Raw genomic sequence first — 21,211 nt, 5'->3', positions numbered from 1 at the left:
TTAACTGGCCTATAATTTCTATGCCTTGCAGACTCACTTGCTCACTCTTCTAATTTTGGCTGTGTATCTCCCCCTGCTGAACCTCCTCTCAGGATCCAACCCCTTGCCAAGTTAGTTTAAACCCTCCCTAACAGCACTAGCAAACCTCCCCGGAAGGATGTTGGTCCCATTCTGGTTCAGGTGCAACCCGTCCACCTTGTACAGGTCCCACCGCCCTCAGAAATGGTCCCAATGTCCCAGAAATCTAAAGCCCTCCCTCCTGCACCATCTCTTCAGCCACATATTCACCTGGACTAACCTCCTATTTCTATACTCACTAGCACGTGGCACCGGAAGTAATCCAGAGATTGCTACCTTTTGAGGTCCTGTTTTTTAATCTGCTTCCTAGTTCCCTAAATTCTGCTTGCCGGGCCTCACCCCTCTTTCTACCTAAGTCATTGGTACCAATATGTACCATGATCTCTGTCTGTTTGCCCCCACTCTTTAGAATGCACTGCAACCGTTCAGCGATAGCTTTGACCCTGGCACCAGGGAGGCAACATACCATCCTGGAGTCATGTCTATGGCTGCAGAAACACCTGTCTGTTACCCTTACTATTGAGTCTCCTACCAATATTGCACTTCCCCTCTTTTTCCTCCCCCACTGTGCAGCTGAGCCACACAGTGCCATGAGCGTGGCTGCACTCCCCAGGGGAACCGTCACTCTCACCATTTTCCAACACTGGAAAACGGTTCTCGAGCAAGATGCACCCTGGGGATTTCCTGACTACCTGCCTGACACCTTTCTTCTGACTGATGGTCACCCATTCCCTCTATGTCTGCACTTCTATAAACTGTGGGGTGACCACGTCTAAAAATATGCTATCCGTGAAATCTCAGCCTTGCGGTGCACCTCAGTGCCTCCAGCTGCCGCTCGAGCTCCGAAACTCAGAGTTCAAGTAGCTGCAGCTGGTGGCACTTCCTGCACATGTGGTCAGCCAGAACACAAGAAGCATCTAGGACTTCCCACAAGTTGCAGGTGGCACATAACACAGGACTGAGCTGCCCTGCTATGCCTCCAGTTGAAAAAAAAACCCTTACTTTAAGTTGAATACTGTAAAAAAACATTAAATTATTTATGTGCTTTAAGTAAAAACTAGAACTCTTACGTTTCCTTAGCTTAGTCTATTTTAAACTGGAGAAAAACACCTACCCACTACTCACCAATCAGTTCTCACCTCTGTGCTGACGTCACTTTTTGAAGCTTCCCGCACTCGCATTGATTCTGATCTCTCCGCCGCTCTCTCATGCTGTGTTGTGATGTCACTCTTGTTATTTTCAACAAGAACTGACTGCAGGACACTCTTCCCAGACTGTTTTACTGCGATGCTGACTGCAAGACACTCTTCCTAGACTGCTTCACTGTGATGCTAACTGCAGGACACTCTTCCCAGGCTGCTTCACCGTGATGCTGACTGCAGGACACTCTTCCCAGACTGCTTCACCATGATGCTGACTGCAGGACACTCTTCCCAGACTGCTTCACCGTGATGCTGACTGCAGGACACTCTTCCCAATAGTAGAGCACTTGGCTGAGCCAGAAGCAAGACAACACTCAGACGTGGAACAGAGTGCATGAGTGAGCCAGGAAGAGGATGAGACACAAATGGGAAATGGAGAAGGAGAAATTGGGAACAGGACAAGTCTTTAGTGAGGAGAGCAGTAATTGCTCAGAGAGCAAGATCAGATACAAAATTTAAGATTTATCATTCGTAGGATCTTTTACTACACTGGATTTTAAACAGGTGCTTTTATAAGGTTACCTTCATCACCTCTGAAACATATTTAGTCTTGGGAAACTTGAGGAGGAAATTGACGTAGCAAAATTAACCATTTTCCACTTCTTTAGGGCCCAATAAAGGAAATGATCAGAAACAGCAAAGAATCCCCAGACGGACCCAACCACCAAAGACATTAAATACACCTGAAGACAGCACATACTACAATCTCATTCATGTAAGTCAACAAACAGCTGATTATGTTATGCTTATTATAGCTATTTCATAGAAATGTAACCCATTATAGCTGTGCTAGTGCAAACTGTTCTGCTAGAACTTTTTACTCTACCCCTCATGCTCTGCCCTTTCAATGTATTCTTCTCTATTTTTCCTTTTAATATACTTGCAAATTATATATGATATATTTTCGAGTCTTCCTTTTCATATACTTAAGAATTCTTTTAGATTGTGTTATAATCATTACCTCTGTGATAAATAGCTCTTTATGAAATATCTCTTTCAACTCCCTTTTTTATTCTTCTTGTAATGATCTGAGTCTATAGGGTGCAGGTGTGAAATTGGAATCGATGACACCCAATTTTTGAGTGCTATGAGTTCTCTTAGAATTTCAAATGGCACTGTGGCACATATGCAAACTTCTGAAGTGAAGCACACTGAATGCCTTGTTGGTAAAAGGATTAGCACACATGAACTTAATGTCTGCCAGGAATAGGCAAAGCAAGCTGATCATTGCACCAATCAATGTGCCATTTTTGAGCTCCTCACTCCAGCCCTTCTGAACCTTCCACATGTTAAGCAGTATCAGTGCTATATAACAGAATCATCAACTACTCACGGGTTAGTTGTTGGTTTATTTCTTCAGGCTATTGCTACAATTGTATAAGTTTCTGGTGCTTTCCATATTTGTTCCAAGTTTCAAAAGTCGAAGAGAGTGAAGTATATTTTGACTTTAAGGTGGTGGAGAAGTAACTGCTTCCAGATATTGGTGAACAAAGAGGTTTTCCTCTTAGAAATGTGCTTTATTGAGAGAAGGAGCAGGGGCCACATAGAGCAGGACAAACTGCTTAAAGAGGGAGAAGGAGAACAGGAGAAAGAAATCCATATCTGGCCAGGGAATTCAAGGAGCAATTTTCCTACCTGAACCCTAGCAATAACCAATGCTTGAGATATCTGCAGTTCACTAAGGAGATTGTCATTTAAATTTACCATCTGCTGCATTGATAACTCCAGCCGCAGAGCAGGGCAAGAATGCCATTGCCAGTGGTTGTGAAGGTAATTGTGTCTATGAACGATTATGTGTCTGGGTCCTTCCAGGCTAGAGTTGGAGATATTAGCAACATCTTTCAGTTTTCAGTTATACCTATTGCATAAGGGAGGTCACTTAGGCTCTCTATTTAAAGAGAACTAACTTAATTTAATTTCCTCTTGCCAGAGACAAGTATGAGGAGTGAGTATGAAGGTTTTCAAGGACTGTAGGCTTCACGATGTACCAGAATTTTGTGATGTACGCCCATTAGCTTTTTCCTGTAACTCGGCCCAAAGAGATAAGAACATATATGCATAAAAAATGGAAGCAGGAGTAGACCATTGCCTGTATTTTCAGTCACCCGTGGGGGCAAAAAGAGAGTGTGTTTTGAAAATCACACTCCCACAGCACATCCTTGTGCCTCTGGAACTCACTGGAATTATCAGAGTGAAGGTAGGGGAGGGAGTAGGGAATCCGCCCACCTCCAATTAATGTCCTGTCAATCTCCATTAGGAGCTTGTTAATGGGATGAGAGGGCCAGAAGGATTGCTGAACTCAAATTAGAAGAAATATATGCACACTTACCCGCCCTTGAAAATTACACTGACCATTCCAATCGCCGGAGCTGCTTAGCACCTGCAGGGCTGGGGCGTCGGAGATCAGGGGTTCAGGTGGTGGGTTCAGAGGCCGGGGTTGAGAGGGTTGGAGTTTGGGGGGGGTCAGAAGTCGGGGGTGAGAGAGTGGGGGTCAGAGGTGGGTGAGTGGGGAGGTTGGAGGTGGCGGGGTGGGGGTGTCAGAGGTCGGGGGTGTCGGAGACCGGGAGAAGTCAGGTCAGGCCCGCGGGGACAATCAGAAGTCGGGAGGATGAGGGCCTGTTGGGAGGCAGGAATCCTTGTGGGGTGTTTGGGAGCATTGGGGGAGTCCCATGGGGGTCGGTCTAGGTGCTTACAATAGTTACCCAAAAGTTAGAAGAGGTTTTAATTCCTGGCGGAGCCATCCGAAGTTTGTGATTTAAATTGTATTTCTGAATAGTTCCCAGCGGGGGGGCAACTGTCCACAGGAAGTTTGTACTTCTGGGCAATTGCCGTGCAAGCCCTTACCTGGGAACTTCCGAGAGGGATTGCCCAGTGCATCTTTGGGGTACCCCCCCAAATTACCAAAGCTCGGGAGCTTGGAAGTTATTACCCATAGTCTTTAAATGGTATGGGTGCGTTTTGTCATTGGCTGTTCATCTGGGTAATATATCTTGCCTGGAGAGCGTTGTTCCTGTGGGACTTGTTGCCATGAGTACCTGTCATTGTTCCATTTCCATTGTTGGAAATAATTGGACCTCTTGGAGTGATGATTGTTCTGTACTCTGTACAGCTGGTGAGATCCCATCTTGCCGACCAGCCGATTGCTGTGAAGGAATAGGATAGTGTGGAGATGATGTGTAGTGTTGAATTTCCCAATATCTTGTGAAGCGACTGAATTCTTCACTCATGAACTGAGGGACATTGTCATTCATCACAGTGTCTGGGATGTTGTAATGACTGAAGTGTGCTTTCAGGCATTTTACTGTTTCTCCTGACGTTGTTGAAGTCAGCTGTTCTAATTCCCTGTAGTCAGAATAGTAGTCTACAGTGACAAGGTAATCAGTTCCTGCTATAGTGAAGAGGTATACTCCCAGCTTCATCCATGGTCTGTCTGAGATGTCATGTGTCATCAACAGCTCTTTCGCTTGTTTAGCTTGGTACTATTGGTCTTTAATTTCATTGTTCATGTTTGGCCAGTAGAGCACTTCTTTTGTCTTTCTCAGACTCGATTCAATTCCTTGATGGCTTACATGGATGCACTTTAGCATCTCTCCTCCTTAGGGATGATGACTCTATTTCCTTTGTACAAGATGCCCTCTTGGGCTGTCAATTCATCACAGTATGCCCAATATGCTCTTGTGGTCACAGGTGTGTCCTTGATGCTGTCAGGCCATCCTTTCATCACTACTTCTTGTTACACTTGGAGAGTTGCATTGAGTTGAGTAGCTTGCTTGATTTGGGTAAGGTGCTTATCTGTCAGATTCAATGTCTCTGCTGGGTTGATGACTTTCAGATCATGTCAAGCTGCTGTTTGACATTGAATCGGGAAGATTTCACATTCTGTTGTAACATCCTCAACTTTCTTCATGGGGAGTGCTGCTCTCGACAACATGCCTGAGATGTACATCTGTTTCCCTTGCTTGTCTGTCACATACAGATGATATCTCTGTAAATGAAATAGCATTCTTTGGAGATAGTAGCGGTTTGAGAAAAATGCTTTGAAGTGGCTCATGGCCAGACTCCACTGTCACCTTGCCTCTCCCAAGCAGGTATTGATGAAAATGCTGACAAGCAAAAACAATAGCCTGGCACTCTTTCGTGATGTGAGCATAGCATCATTCTGTTTGCGTTAGTGCCCTGGATGAAAATGTAACTGGTTGTCCTTGCTGCATTAGGGTTGCTCCTAGACCAATCTCACTGACATCACACTGCAAGGTGACTTCCTCAATGAGGTCGTAGTTCTTCAGCACTGGTGTTGTCATCACTAGTTGTTTGATTTTAGTGAAAGCTGCTTCTTGTTTTGTGCCCCAATACCACTGTACCTCCTTAGCAGTGAATTTGTGTAATGGTTCACATTCCAACAACAAATTAGGCAAAAATGTTGCTAAATAGTTCACAAGTCCAACAAATCATTTCACTGCTTTCATATCTGTTGGCCACTGCTACAGCTCTCACCTTGTCAGGATCCAGATGAAGACCTCTTGCTGCCAGTACGTGACCTATGTACTTGACTTCAGGCATCTTAAGTTGCAATTTTTTCTTGTTCATCTGGCGAGGTCTCTCCAGCAGTCATATTAAATTCTAATCGTGGTCACCTCTGGCCTCTTCCATTGTGTCTCCACATCCATAGATGAGTAGATCATGCACTATGGCTTCCACTCAGGGAAGATCAATGTCTATCTCATGCTCTTTGCATTGCTGTAACTGTGGAAATGCCATAGGGCATGCACAACCAACTGTATCTCCCGAACGGAATCCAGAATGTCATTAGAAAGCTGCTGCTTTCATCCAGCTTCATTTGTCAGCTACCATGCTTTACATCTAGAGTAGTAATATCTTTGCCTTGGCTAGTTGCATCAAAATTCCTTCGATGGTTGGCATGGGGTAGTGAGATCTCTTCAGCGCTTTATTTAGATTCTGCTTCCACCGCCTTTTCAGGAAGAGTGTTCCAAAGACTCACGACCGCCTGAGAGAAAAAATTTCACCTCATCTCCATTTTAAATGGGTGACCCCCTTATTTTTAAAGTGACCCCTAGTTCTAGATTCTTCCACAAAAGGAAACATCTTCTCATTTCCACCCTGTTAAGACCCTGCAGGATCTTAAAAGTTTCAATCAAGTCACCTCTCACTCTTCTAAACTCCAGTGGATATGAGCCTAGTCTGTCCAACCTTTCCTCATAAGGCAACCCGCCCATTCCAGGTATTAGTCTGGTAAACCTTCTCTGAACTGCTTCCAATGCATTTACACCCTCTTCTGCTGATATCTCACCAGTGGTCATCTGTATAGGCTTATTCTGCTTTTTTCTAGCCAAACACTTGTGTGCAAAATGATTCATCTTCTTGCAGTTAAAACACTGCTTACCACATGGTGGGAAATCCTTCTTTTCCTTTGTTTGATGCCCTCCACCATATTTGGATCCTGCTGTATGTCTGCTATTGTTCTGCTCTTTCAGCCTTTTACATCCCTCAGCATAATATATCTCCTGGTCTGCTCTGCCTTACATGTACTCAAATTGACATTTCACTATCTCTGCATTTCTACACATGTTTGTCGCTTTCTTGAGCATAGGTTTCTCTTATTTCAGGAGACTTGCTCTCACTGAGGGGTCTTGTATGCCTAAGACTATTCAATCTTTAATCACATGATTAAACTCACATGATTCTGCAAGCTGTTTTACTACAGTCACATATTGTACAATGGGCTCATTGGCACCTTGAACTCTATTGTTGAATACATACTGTTCATGAGTAATGTTCACAAGGTATTCAAAATGTGTGTTCAAGGCGTTCAAATCTCTGTCGTCTGTTTCCTTTGTTCATTGGATAGATTTAGGGTGGAGTATAATTTGTAGCACTCCCTTCCCAGCAGTGTTTGCAGTGTGGCTACTCTTATTGGCTCTGGCTTGTTATTAAATCTGTTGCAATCTTGGAGTTTTACCATTGCAAGTGGAAAAACTGCCAGCTCTGCCACATATCACCTTTCATTTCTACAGGTGCTGGAAGGGGGATGTTTACAGCTTTGTTAACTTACCCAGTATTTTACGTGCAGCCTTCGATTCGTATGTTTGTTTTTCCTTGTCCTTTTTTTAGCAGTTTTTAGCAGATTTGAACATTTCTGTGTACCTTTCTGAGCTTGGGCTTCTCTGTAGCATTTTCAGGGTTTCAAAACTTTGTTTTATCTCTACTTCTGACACTATGGCCAGGATTTTAGGGCCCCGCCGCAATGTGTTTCCCCTCGGCAGATGCGACGAGCCATTTAACTCTCCATTCAGTTTGGCAGGACTGTAACATCCCGTCAGGTGGGAGGGGCTGTAAAATCCTGGCCCATGTTTTATGTTCAATGATTTCAGTGCCTTTCTCAGTGAGAGTCTTTATTGAATTTATGTAGAATGGCAGCTTACAGAGACATTGCCTCATGGCAGAGTTCACATGACTATGGCAAGCTGGATACGACATGTAGTGCTGTTGTATTTCAAAACCCAAACACTCATATCAGTCCTAAATTATCTGCCCCTTATCCTGAGAGTGCGCCCCAATGTACTAGGTTCTCCAGCCAACAGAAAGAAGCTTGCAGTTTCTATCCTGTCAAGTCCCTTCAGAATTTTGTATGTTTCAATAAGATCAACTCCATTCTTCTAAACCCCAGGGAATACAGGCCCAATTTACTTAGCTTGTCAACAAAGGCTAATGCTCTCATTCCAGGAACCAATCTAGTTAACCTTTGCTGTATCATCACCAATGCAAGCATATTCTTCCTTAAAAATGCAGACCAAAACTGCATACAGCACCCCCAGGTGTGGTCTCACCAAAGTTCTGTACAATTGTAGATAGGCTTCTTTATTCTTCTATTCCAATCCACTTGCAATAAAAGCCAACATGCCATTTGTCTTTCTAATTATTTAATGTACCTGCATGCTAACTTTCTGATCTGGATTTTTGTGAGCCTGGCCAACTTGGAAGGCCTTTAAAAATGGTTGTTTGTTCACGATTCTGGGATTCCTGCCCCCATTCTTATTTCTGGCAATTATTGCCGGCGCAGGATAAGGGTGCGGATAGTCTGCCTGCATACAGCACACCCTCCCTTGCCACCTTCTTTGTGGGAATAGGCAGTTTAGCCCCTGCCCCACAATTTTGCAAACTGCTTCCATGAGTGCATGTGGTTGAGCTCTTCAGAGGAGTCGTGGAACACAAGAGAACCCTAAATTAAGCAGCCACCTGCCCCTGGGATTCCTTGATTGACAAGCCATTCATTTTAAAATAGAAAAAAAATCTGTTGATACAATTTCAATAGGTTCCATTGTTTGGAGCATTGTAATGGTTTGTTTTAACAGCTAAGCCCATTATGAATTTTCGGCTGAATTACAAAACCCTATGAACCATTTTTCTCAGCAGCTTGATTGACAGTGGTACAAGGGTATTAAAGGATTATCTGTCTTTGACATGGTTTGTGGATAGATGTTTGTTTATTTATCTCTGCTCCTGCATCCCCTATAGAGTTGTACTCTTTATTTTATATTGTCTCTCCGTGTTCTTCCTACAAAAATGAATCACTTCATATTCTCTGCACTGAACTTCATCTGATTTCTGTCCACCCATTCCACCTATATGTTTATATCCTTTTGAAGTTCCATGCTAACCTCCTCACAGTTCATAATGCTTTCAAGTTTTATTTTAACTGCAAATTTCAAATTTGTTCCCTGTACACCAAGGTCTAGGTCACTATCAGGAAAAGCAAGGGCCCCAACACTGAGCACTGGGGAATTCCAATACAAACCTCCCTCCAGCCCAAAAAACATCCATTAACCATTACCCTCTGTTTCCTGTCAATCAGCCAATTTTGTGTCCACGTTGCTACTTTCCCTTTTATTCTATGAGCTATAAATTTGCACACAAATCTGTTGTGTGGCACTGCATCAAATGCCTTTTGGAAGTCTATGCACACTACATCAATAGCATTGCCCACCTCAACCCTCTGTGTTACCTCGTCAAAAAAATCCAGCAAGTTAGTTAATCAAAATTTTCTTAAGAATTCCATGCTGGCGTTCCTTAACTAACCCACATTTGTCCATGTGAGTTTTGTCCCTAATTATAGTTTCTAGAAGTTTCCCCACTACTGAAATTAAACTGTGCTGGGGCCTCAACTTTTTACAATTTATATAAATGACTTGGATGAAGGGGTCAGTGGTCTGGTTGCTAAATTTGCTGATGACACAAGGAAAGGTAGGAAAGTAAGGTGTGAAGAGGACAGGAAGAGGCTACAAAGGGATATTGATAAGTTAAGTGAGTGGGCAAAGATCTGCCAAATGGTCTGTAATGTGGGAAAATGTGAAATTGTCCATTTTGGCAGGAAGAATAAAAAAGCAGCATATTATTTAAATGGTGAGAAATTGCAGAGCTTTCAGATGTAGAGGGATCTGGGTGTCCTAGTGCATGAATCAGTATTCTGGTATAGCAAGTGATTAGGGAGACTAATAGAATGTTATTGTTTATTGCGAGGGGAATTGAATACAAAAGTAGGGAGGTTATGCTTCAGTTATATAAGACATTGGTGAGACCACATTTGGAGTACTATGTACAGTATTGGTCTACTTATTTAAGGAAGGAGATAAATGCATTGGAAGCAGTTCAGAGAAGGTTTACTAGACTAATACCTGGAATGGGTGGGTTGTCTTATGAGGAAAGGTTGGACAGGCTAGGCTTGTGAACACTGGAGTTTAGAAGAGTAAGAGGTGACTTGATTGAAACTGTTAAGATCCTGAGGGTACTTGACAAGGTGGACGTGGAAAGGATGTTTCCTCTTGTAGACTAGGAGTCACAGTTTATAAATAAGGGATCGCTCATTTAAGACAGAGATGAGAATTTTTTTCTTTCAGAGGGTCATGAGAGGAACTCCCTTCCTCAAAAGGCGGTGGAAGCAGAGTCTTTGAATACTTTTAAGGCAGAGGTAGATAGATTCTTGATAAGCAAGGGGGTGAAAGGTTATCGGGGGTAGGCAGGAATGTGGGGTTGAGGTTATAATCAGATCAGCCATGATCTTATTGAATGGCAGAGCAGGCTAGAGGGCTGGCCCGCCTACCGCTGTTCTAATTCGTATGTTCACACATCTCTCTGCGCTGTATCATCCCATGATTCTACAAAACTTTGGCCCAGTGCCAGCATTACAGGCCTTTTGCACATAAACATTCTTAAGTAAATCTCGAGTCTAGTGGTTACCAGAAATATGATTTTCAATCTGGCCTCATGTTCTGTGTTAACCTTCTGTAAGTATGAAATGAAAAAGGTTAAGTAAGTCCTTGACATCAATAATTATCATTTACTGCCTCTCCGGTGCCCAGGGGATATTTTACAAAACAATAAACTGTCACAGTGACAAAAAGATGCCTTTACTTTTATCTGTCTATGTTTTCATTAAATGTAGCGAAAAGAACAATGCCAACTATCTAAACTCTGATAATGTTGGGAAGGCAGCCAAGTTTCAACTGCCTGAAAGCCTAAGGGTTTTGCATAGTGTAATTTTCATTGGGTGGAAGATATATGCTCAATGTATATAAAGTCAATGTAACTTAGCCAAAATGTACTTTTAGACACTTCTAATTAAAGTGATTGCAAGAAAGCATAACAGAAGGACCTTTTGCACTTAGAAAAATAAAATCATTTTTATAGAGACATGCAAAATTATAAAGAAGCTCAAATAAATGCAGTATTAACTGTCTTGTGCCAGACAAGAAGGCTGCAACATTTTTAAACAGCTGCAATCTTGCTCTGTGGTCTTTGTAATGAGATCTATTATCTCACAATATATCGCATGTGCACTCATACACGTCACAACAACACCAATGCAATGTCAGGCCTGGAGGATGGAACCCATATGGATTCTTTGGGTCTTCCCTTCTTCTTCCATCCTGCAGGTCCCAAGCTCTCTCAGGTTAAAGCCGAGGCCTTGTGAGTTAGACTTCTTTTTCCAAGCACACAGAACTTAACTTAGTACCCCTGTATCTCCATTTTAGCACTTGACTCTGTATAACCTGATATAAAACTGCAAGATGAAAGAGTAAAAAATGCTCATGGAATTCACATGTCTGTGCTTCTGTATATTATTCAGACACTTAACCCCCTCTATTCCCAGCCATTTTGCAGATTTTTAACAGGTAGAAATTAATTATTTATGGTGGAAATTTTCTGATTGATATCATTTTCTACAAGCTCTCACCCTTTGGAAAATTCCCTCCCATCACCATTTTGTAAATACCCTATTTATTATCAATCACTAATATATTTAAGATGCAAGGGACAATTGTCTGATCGCTAAATACTCACACCAACAGATTGCCAATCAGAAAATGTGTATTCCCTTGCCGTGTTGGCCCTCCCAAAACGCATCACCTCACACTTCTCAGGATTAAATTCCATTTGCCACTGCTCTTTCTGCCCATCTTACCAGCCCACCTATATCGTCCTGTAATCTAAGGCTTTCTTCCTGACCATTTACAATGCCACCAATTTTCATGTCATCTGCGAACTTACTGATCACACCTCCTATATTTACGTCTAAATCATTAACGTACACTATAAACAGCTAGGGTCCCAGCACCGATCCCTGCGGTACACCACTAGTCACAGGCTTCCAATTGCAATAACAACCTTCGACCGTCACCCTCTGCCTGCTGCCACTAAGCCAATTTTGGATCCAATTTACCAAATTGTCCTGGATCCCATGGGGTCTTCTGTTCTTTACCATTCTCCCATGCGGGAACTTGTCAAAAGCCTTACTGAAGTCCATGTAAACTATATCAATTGCACTGCCCTCATCTACACAATTAGTCGCCTCCTCGAAAAATTCAATCAAATTTGTTAGACTGAGCCTTTCGGAGCTTTGTGCAATCACCCTCTCACGCACGTGGATTCTTTCTGCATCACTCTCATCTCAATGTCCTGAGCATTTTCAATGCTGCCTGCTGGGGTTCACCTTCAGTTGACCGTCTGAGCTGACCTGCATCTCTGTCTACCTACTGATCACACTCCCGTGCAGCACCTGATCTTGCCCATCACGACTCTTGTTTCACTTTCACTTGCGGCAGCATGGCGGCAATACAGTTTTTCTTTCACTCCCCCATCCTTTTCCATCACTGTCAACCCCCCTGGTATCACCTTCCACCTCCCCTCCATAACCTGCCAGCCTTTTCTTTCGAGGATGTCCAGGTGAACATGCACGTTCCCTTCTTTCCTGAATATCCCACCCCTACTCACATTAACCTCCCTGGCCTATTCCCCACATCCAGAGTCCATGTCTGCCTCTAAGTCCCCACCAACCGCCCTTGCTGTCCTTTTTACTGATAGCGTTGAACCTTCACCCTCTCACCCTACCACCTTACTTTGCCCTTGGTCATTCTCACCATTCTCTTGTACTATGCCCACCCTCAGTTCATTCACCAGGAGGCAGTCATGGACTCATCAGAGCCCTCCCTTGCACATCCCCTGCTCTCCCCTCCAGACTCCTTCCCTCCCCCTTGGAACTCCTTCCCCCCACTCTGGACTCCTTCCCACCACAAAAACCTTCCCCTCTTGGAACTCCTACCCTGCCCCCCTCAACCCCCACCTTGGAACTCCTTCCCCCAGAGCTCCTTTCCCACCCCCGACTCCTGACTTCCCCATCCCTCTAGTCCTTCGCCCCCCCACCACCTCATTGGACTCCCTCACTTAGTCCTTCCCTCTTCCTGACTCCTTCAGACACCCTTACTTCTTCCGCCACCCTTACTTCTTCCTCCAGCATTACTCTTTTCCTCTTCCTGACTCCTTCAGACACCCTTACTTCTTCCTCCAGCCTTACTCCCTCCCGCTCTGCATTCCTTTCCCCCCCAGACTCCCTCATTCCCCTGAACTCCCTCCCTTCTCTGCACTCCTTCCTCCATCCTTACTTCTTCCTCCACCCTGCTCCGTCCCCTCTCCACACTCCTTCCTCCCCCCCGGACTCCTCCCTCTCCCTGGACCCTTCCCTCTCTGCACTCTTTCTTCCCCCAGGACTCCTTCCTCCATCTGGACTCCCTCGGCTCTCCTCACTCCTCCCCTCTCCGAACTCCTTCCCTTACACCTTTCATCTTTCTTCCCCCCTTACACCTACCTCCCCAGTTTGCGTCTCCTCCTCGTTACCCCCTCATTCCCCCATAGCTCCTCCTCCCTGCCAACTTCTCTCCACCACAGCTTCTTTACCACCCTCCCAACCACACCCCCCCCCACCGATACCTCTTCCTCTCTCAGTCAATCCTATACCTTCCGCTATACCCGGTACATTTTCCTCTCCCAAACACAAATGGACCTTCCACTCCACCCACTTCGACTGTCATCCATTGTGAACAGACCCACAACGGTGACTTTCCACCTTCCGTGAGCTGCTTCGTTGCACAGCCGTGTCCATGAGAATCCACCCAGCATGCCATGGATGTTCCTCCAGGGTCCCGTTGCTGTTGGGCTTCAGTATCCTCTGCTCCTTGGATGTCCATGATGTGATCAAGGCCCTGGCGGAAAGCTCCGACTTCACAGAGGGCACAGAGGGGGCCATTTGGCCCATCACATCTGCACCAGCTCTCCAAATGAGCATTATGACCTAGTGCCATTGCCCTGCCTTTTCCCCGTGCCCCTGCACCTTGTTTCTATTCAAATAATCATCTATTGCCCTCTTGAATGCCTCGATTGAACCTGCCTTCACCATACTCCCAAGCAGTGCATTCCAGACCCTAACCACTCGTTGTGTGAAAAAGTTTTTTATTACATTTGCTTCTTTTGCAAATCACTTTAAATCTGTGCCCTCTCGTCCTTGATCCTTTTATGAGTGGGAACAACTTCTCGCTATCTACTTTGTCCAGCCCCCTCATGATTTTGAAAACTTCTATCAACTTCTCATCCTTCTCCTCTCCAAGGAAAACAGTCCCGACTTCTCCAATCTATCCTCATAGCTGAAGTTTCTCATCCCTGGGACCATTCTTGTAAACTTCTTCTGCACTCTCTCCAATGTGTTCACATCCTTCCTATAATATGGTGCCCAGAACTGTACACAATATTCCAGCTGAGGTCTAATGAGGGTCTTATATAAATTCAGCATAAACTCCCTGCTCTTGTACTCTATGCCCCTTTTAATAAAGCCCAGGATACTATATGATTTATTAACTGCTCTCTCCACCTGTCCTGCCACCTTTAATGATCTATGCACATTTATACCCAAGTCTTTCTGCTCCTGTACCCCCTTCAAAATTCCACCCCTTATTTTATATTGTCTGCCTATGTTCTTCCTACCAAAATCCATCGTTTCACACTTCTCTGCATTGAACTTCATCTGCCACCTATCTGCCCACTCCACCAACTTGTCTATATTCTCTTGAAGTTCCACACTGTCCTCCTCGCAGTTCGAAACACTCCCAAGCTTTGTATCATCCAAACTTTGAAATTGTCCCCTGCACACCAAGATCCAGATCGCTAATATATATCAGGAAAAGCAAGGGTCCCAATACCAATCCCTGGAGAACTCCACTACGAACCTTCCTCCAGCCCAAAAAACATCCGTTGACCATTACTCTCTGCTTCCTATTTTTCAGCCAATTTTGTATCCACGTTGCTACTGTCCCTTTTAGTCCCTGAGCAATAATTTTTCTCACAAGTCGGTTGTGAGGCACTATATCAAATGCTTTTTCAAGGTCCATGTACACTACATCAACAGCGTTATCCTGATCAACCATTTCTGTTACCTCTTCAAAAGACTCCAGCAAGTTAGTTAAACATGATTTCCCCTTTAGAAATCCATGCTGGCTCTTCCTTATCAACCCATATTTTTCCATGCGACTACTAATTCTATCCCGAATAATTGTTTCTAGAATCTTGCCCACCACTGAAGTTAAAGTGACTGGTCTGTAATTGCTGGGCTTATCCATACAACCTTTTTTGAACAAGAGCGTAATGTTTGCAATTCTCTAGTCCTCTGGCACCACTCCTGAGCCTAGGGAAGACTGAAAGACTATGGCCAGTGCCCCTGCAATTTCTACTCTCACTTGCTTCAATATCCTTGGATGCATCTCGTCCATTCCCGGTGCCTTGTCAACTTTAAGTATCGACACTCTATTCAACACTTTCTGCTTGTCAATTTTGAACCCTTCTAGTGACAGAGTTTCCTTGTCTGTCACCATGGCCTGGGTAGCATCTACCTCCTTGGTAAAAATGGATGCAAAGTATTCATTTAATACCTCAGCCACGGCCCCTTTGTCCATGTGTAAATTCCCTTTTAGGTCCCTAATCCCTATTTACAATCTATATTAATGACTTGGATTCAGGGATAGAAGGTACTATAGGTAAATTTGCAGATGACACCAAAATAGGTGGGAAAGTAAGTTGCAATGAAGAAATAAGAAATTTACAAATGGATATGGACAGGTTAGGTGAATGGGCTAAAATTTGGCAGATGGAGTTTAACGTGGATCAGTGTGAGGTTATCCATTTTTGTCAGAAGGATAAAAAGGCGACTTATTATTTAAATAGAGAGAAACTTCAGAATGCTTCAATGCACAGGGATCTGGGTGTCCTTGTGCATGAATTGCTGAAAGCTAGTATGCAGGTACAGCAGGTAATAAGGAAGGCAAATGGAATTTTGGCATTTATTGCTAATGGAATAGAGTATAAAAATAGGGATGTGTTGTTGCAGCTGTACAAGGCATTGTACAAGACTGCACCTGGAGTCCTGTGCACAGTTTTGGTCCCCTTACTTGAGGAAGGATGTAGTTGCACTGGAGGCGGTTCAGAGGAGGTTCACTAGATTGATTCCAGAGATACGGGGCTTGTCTTATGAGGAGAGATTGAGCAGTTTAGGCCTATTTAGAAGGATGAGAGGAAATATAATTGAGGTATATAAGATGCTAAAGGGGATAGACAAAGTAGACGTGGAGCGGATGTTTCCCCTTCTGGGGCATTCTAGAATGAGAGGCCATAGTTTTAGGCCAAGGTGTGGTAGATTTAAATTAGAGATGAGGAGGAATTACTTTTCTCAAAGGGTAATGAATCTGTGGAATTCACTACCTCAGAGTGCAGTGGATGCTGGGACGCTGAATAAATTTAAGGAGGAGATAGACAGATTTTTAATTAGTAATGGGTTAAAAGGTTATGGGCAGAGGGCGAGAAATTGGAGTTGAGGCCGAAATGAGATCAGCCATGATCGTAATGAATGGCGGGGCAGGCTCGAGGGGCTGAATTGCCTATTCCTGCTTCTAGTTCTTATGTTCTTATGTTAATCGGCCCTACTCTTCCTTTTACTACCCTTTTACTATTTATATTCCTATAGAAGACTTTGGGATTCCCCTTTATGTTGGCTGCCAGTCTTTTCTCATAATCCGTCTTCACTTCTCTAATATGCTTTTTCACCTCCCCTCTGAACCTTCTGTATTCCTCTTGGTTCTCAATTGTATTTTCTACCTGACACCTGTCATAAGCGCACTTTGCCTTCTTTATCTTAACTTCAATCTCCTTTTTCATCCAGGGAGCTCTGGATTTGTTTGCCCTACCTTTCCCTTTCGATGGAATATACCTTGACTGTGCCCGAACCAATTCTTTTTCAAAGGTGGCCCACTGTTCAGCTACAGTTTTTTCTGCCAATCTTTTATTCCAGTCTATCTGGCCAGCTCTATTCTTGCCCCATTGAGGTCGGTTCTTGTCCAATTAATTATTGTTTCCCTGGATTGTCTATCATCTTTTTTTATCATCATCCTAAAACGTACAATACAATGATTACTATCTCCTAAATGTTCCTCCACTGACACTAGATCTACTTGGTCTGCCTCATTTCCAAAAACCAGGTCCAACAGTGCATCTTTTCTTGTTGGATTGGACACATGCTGCTGTAGAAAATTCTCCTGAACACAATCTAGGAACTTTTGCCCCTCTCCGCCCTTTATGCTACCACTGTCCCAGTCTACATTCGGGTAACTAAAGTCCCTCATTATAAATACTCTATAATGCCTTCATCTCCCTGCAATTTCCCTGCAGATTTGTTCTTCTATGTTCTTCTCACTATTTGGCAGTAAATAGACTACACCAAGCAATGTAATTGCACCCTTTTTGTTCTGCACGTCACACTTGTCAAGATGTGTTCTGCACCGGCATGTTTTCCCGGTGCACGGGGGGATGATTCCAGCGGGTGGGTCTTATAATGATACGCAGATGTATTACAATGAGGTTCCCCATGTCCGATGTGACCTGCCATTGACGGGCAGACTGGATGATCACAAACTGGTTTCACGACATCATGAAACCGATTTTTGGTCTTCTCGCCACATTGTCAGCCGTTAAGCCAAACCTGCCTGACGCCAGCAGGCATGGAAAATCCCATTCCATTTGTCTATACTCCCCATCAAATCTTTGACATGTCTGCTTGCTTTTTCCACATTTTTACCAAGTCAACATTACTGATGCCAAATGGCAGTTCTGTAACTTCAACCTGTTGAAGGACTCCCCATCAATTGAGTGCTGGTATATATTCAGTCAACGGAGAACATCCCAGGAATAGGCAACTCACAATTACCTCCTAGGTTGTTGTGAAATGCCGATCCCATCCAAGGAGCCTCTTTGGAATGCAGGTGGTCCCTTTTGTAATGAACAGCATTGAAGTAGTTTGGACCAGAAAGGTAACAATATTTTACTTTTACTAAACTGGTATTTTTGAGTTGGGTGCTGGTGCTCTCAATGGAAAGCTTCCTTCTCAAATGCCCTTACTTATATTCTTAGATACTGAAGGTTCTAAGATAGTTTATAACAAGGAGATTTTCCTGGGTCAGAGCCCAGCCACACTGGATCACTGCTGAAAACAGCAGAAAATTAATAAGACTAGAATGCACATCTCTGAAGGAACCCACCCAAGTGAATAGAGGAAAATTTTGCAAGTTCCCCAACAGACATGCATTTTGATGTGCTCGATCCCATGATAATGGTTGCTCCCAGGCATCCAGCAGTGAACGCAGAGTCAGAAATAACTTCTCTTATAACTTACACAGTGGAATTCATCAGACTGAATAGATTAGTATAGATAAAATGACAGACTTAGGAATGCTAATGTTTCATTTTTGTTGGTGGAATTGTAAACGTGTTCTTTATACGGTCTGTTACAATTTCAGAATTAATATCAGGGGACATTTCCCTGCCAACATGACAACAGACCAAGGCAGAAACAAATTGGGATTTGGCAATAGGTTTGACCTTTTTCTTAACAACTTTACGGAAATTATACAGACTTGGTAGAACTGTAAATTAAACAAGGGAAGTTGAACTGTGTAAAGGTTTGCTTTATTTTAATCTAATTACCAATACTTGTATATATCAGAGAACAAAACATGATTAGATTCCATGGGGTAGATTTTTGACATGTCACCTGAATATTATGGATTGAGAACTGGTTAACAGACAGAAAACAGAGAGTAGGAATAAATGGGTAATTTTCAGGTTGGCACACTGTGGCTAGTGGGGTACCACAAGGATCAGTGCTTGGCCCCCAGCTATTCATAATCTATGACAATGATTTGGATGTGGGGATTAAATGTAATATTTCTAAGTTTGTGTATGACACAAAACTAGGTGGAAGTGTGAGTTATGAGGAGGATGCAAAGATGCCTCAAGGGGATTGGAGAGGCTAAGTGAGTGGGCAAAAATTGGCAGATGGAATACAATGTGGAGAAATGTGATGTTACCCACTTTGGTAGGAAAAACAGGAATACAGAGTATTCCTTAAATGGTGAGAGGCTGGGAAGTGTTGGACTTCATAGAGACTTGAGTGTCCTTGTTCACGAGTCACTGAAAGCTAACATTCAAGTACAGCAAGCAATTAACAAGGTAAATGGTATGTTGGCCTTTATTTATAGGAGTAAAGATGACTTGCTGCAATTATTGAGAACCTTGGTGAGACCGCATCTGGAGTATTGCGTGCAGTTTTGATCTTTTTACCTAAGGAAAGATATACTTGCCATAGAGGGAGTGCAACAAAGGTTCACCAAACTAATCCCTGGGATGGAGGAATTGTCTTATGAGGAAAGATTAAATAGACTAGGCGTTTATTCTCTGGAGTTTAGAAGAATGACAGGTGATCTCATTCAAACATACAAAATTCTTACAAGGCTTGACAGGGTAGATGCAGGAAGGATGTTTCTCTTATATAAAGGCAAAATACTGCGGATGCTGGAAATCTGAAACAAAAACAAAAAGTGCTGGAAAAACTCAACAGGTCTGACAGCACTTGTGGAGAGAAAGACAGTTAATATTTCGTATGACTCTTCTTCAGAACTGGATGTTTCTCTTGGCTGGGGAGCATGGGGAGTGAGTGTGGTCTATAACCAAGGGACACAGTCTTAGAATAAAGGGCAACCCATTTAGGATGGATACGAGGAAGAATTTCTTCACTCACAGAGTGGTGAATCTTTGGAATTCTCTGCCCCAGAGGGCTGTGGATACTCAAGTCATTGAGAATGTTCAAAACTGAGATTGATAGATTTCTGCATATTAAAAACATCAAGAAGTACAGGGATAGTGCAGGAAAATGGTGTTGATGTAGAAGATCAGACATGATCTCATTTAATGGTGGAACAGGCTGGAAGGGCTGAATGGCCTACTCCTGCTCCTATTCCTTATGTTCTTTTGTTTATATTATAAAGAATGCATCACCTGCATTATGTACCAAAAGGAAGATCTTTCAGGGAGGATTTCACACAACTATTGGGAAACACCCCCCACCCCGCAAACTGCACCAGGCATCCCTTGGCAGGGAAAACAGCAAGGTTCTGTGACCAAAGCAGAAAAAACAGAATATACTAGAAACCCTCATTAGGTCAAGCAGCTTCTGTAGAGAAACAGAGGAGCGCAGATCCGGGTGAATTCCTGGCTTGGCAAACTCAACCTTTAAAAATGGCCTCCCACAGGTGGGATTTTCATTCGGGGGGTGCAGGCTGAAACAGGAGTCGGGACAGGTGTCCCTGAAATGAATTTGCAGGCTGCCAGGCATGGAGATGGGCTGGGTGCAAAGCCAATGTGTTTAAATAAATTTTAAAAAATCATAATAAAACAAAAATCATTGCTCCAGACCTCACTCCTCACTCCCCTCAACGCACATATGTCCAATCCATGCCAACCTATGCCCCCACCCACCCCCAATGCTCCCATAACCCCTATGCCAACTTAATGCCAACCCATGCCCCCACCATCCTTTACCCTCATCCCCTCCAGACTGTCCCTTGACAGCTTTGACATTTCCTGGATAGATTTGACAGGTGGACAGCCCTTTAACATTTTCTTGACAGCTGGACTGTTCCTGCAAAGCTGTTCATCTGCTGGACAGTTGGACAGTTCCTGGGCAGTTGGACATCTCATGGGCAGCTGGAAGTTCCTGAACAGCTGGTCATCTCATGGACAGCTGGACATCTCCTACAAAGCTGGACAGTTCCCTGGCAGCTAGGTATCTCTTTTTATAGCTTGACTTGACAGTTCCAATGAGTTTGTGCGTAAAAAGTGCGTAATCATGTTCACTTTTGACAATCTCAAAGAGTGCCTTAGCTCTCCCAGAAGGTGTCTTATCAGTCCCAAAGGTGTCCTGGAACCCTATCCAAAGGGGTACCTTACCTCTCCAAAGGGGTACCCTGACTATCCATAAAAGCCCATCAAGTTCAGACCTCCTCTTACCTGTTCTAATCTGTACACTCCAGATTCCACACTCTTGTTCTTCCAAAATCCCACTTCACTGGAGGAAACTGGTGATTTAAATGGTCAAAGCCTCCGCGAATCACGCACGTGCGAACCCAGGCCTGACTCCAGTCCCACCCCTACAAAGATGGGAAATGCCAGGTTCGGGGACGGGACTTAGAAATTTCAGTCACTTCTGGGGT

General features: G+C 43.7%; 1 protein-coding gene across 1 annotated transcript in view; it reads left to right on the top strand.

Annotated features, from left to right (window-relative positions):
- Positions 1–21,211, top strand: part of myo3a (myosin IIIA) — a 599,990-nt gene that overhangs the window by 501,139 nt on the left and 77,640 nt on the right. The window contains exon 30 of the mRNA XM_078535585.1: positions 1,889–1,995. Coding sequence (XP_078391711.1) covers positions 1,889–1,995 — 107 coding nt within the window. The remainder of the gene's footprint in view (positions 1–1,888; positions 1,996–21,211) is intronic.

This window comes from Cetorhinus maximus, chromosome 3 (assembly GCF_964194155.1).
Source record: "Cetorhinus maximus chromosome 3, sCetMax3.hap1.1, whole genome shotgun sequence".
Taxonomy (NCBI): Eukaryota; Metazoa; Chordata; class Chondrichthyes; order Lamniformes; family Cetorhinidae; genus Cetorhinus; species Cetorhinus maximus.
This window is presented reverse-complemented; position numbering and strand designations above follow the sequence as displayed.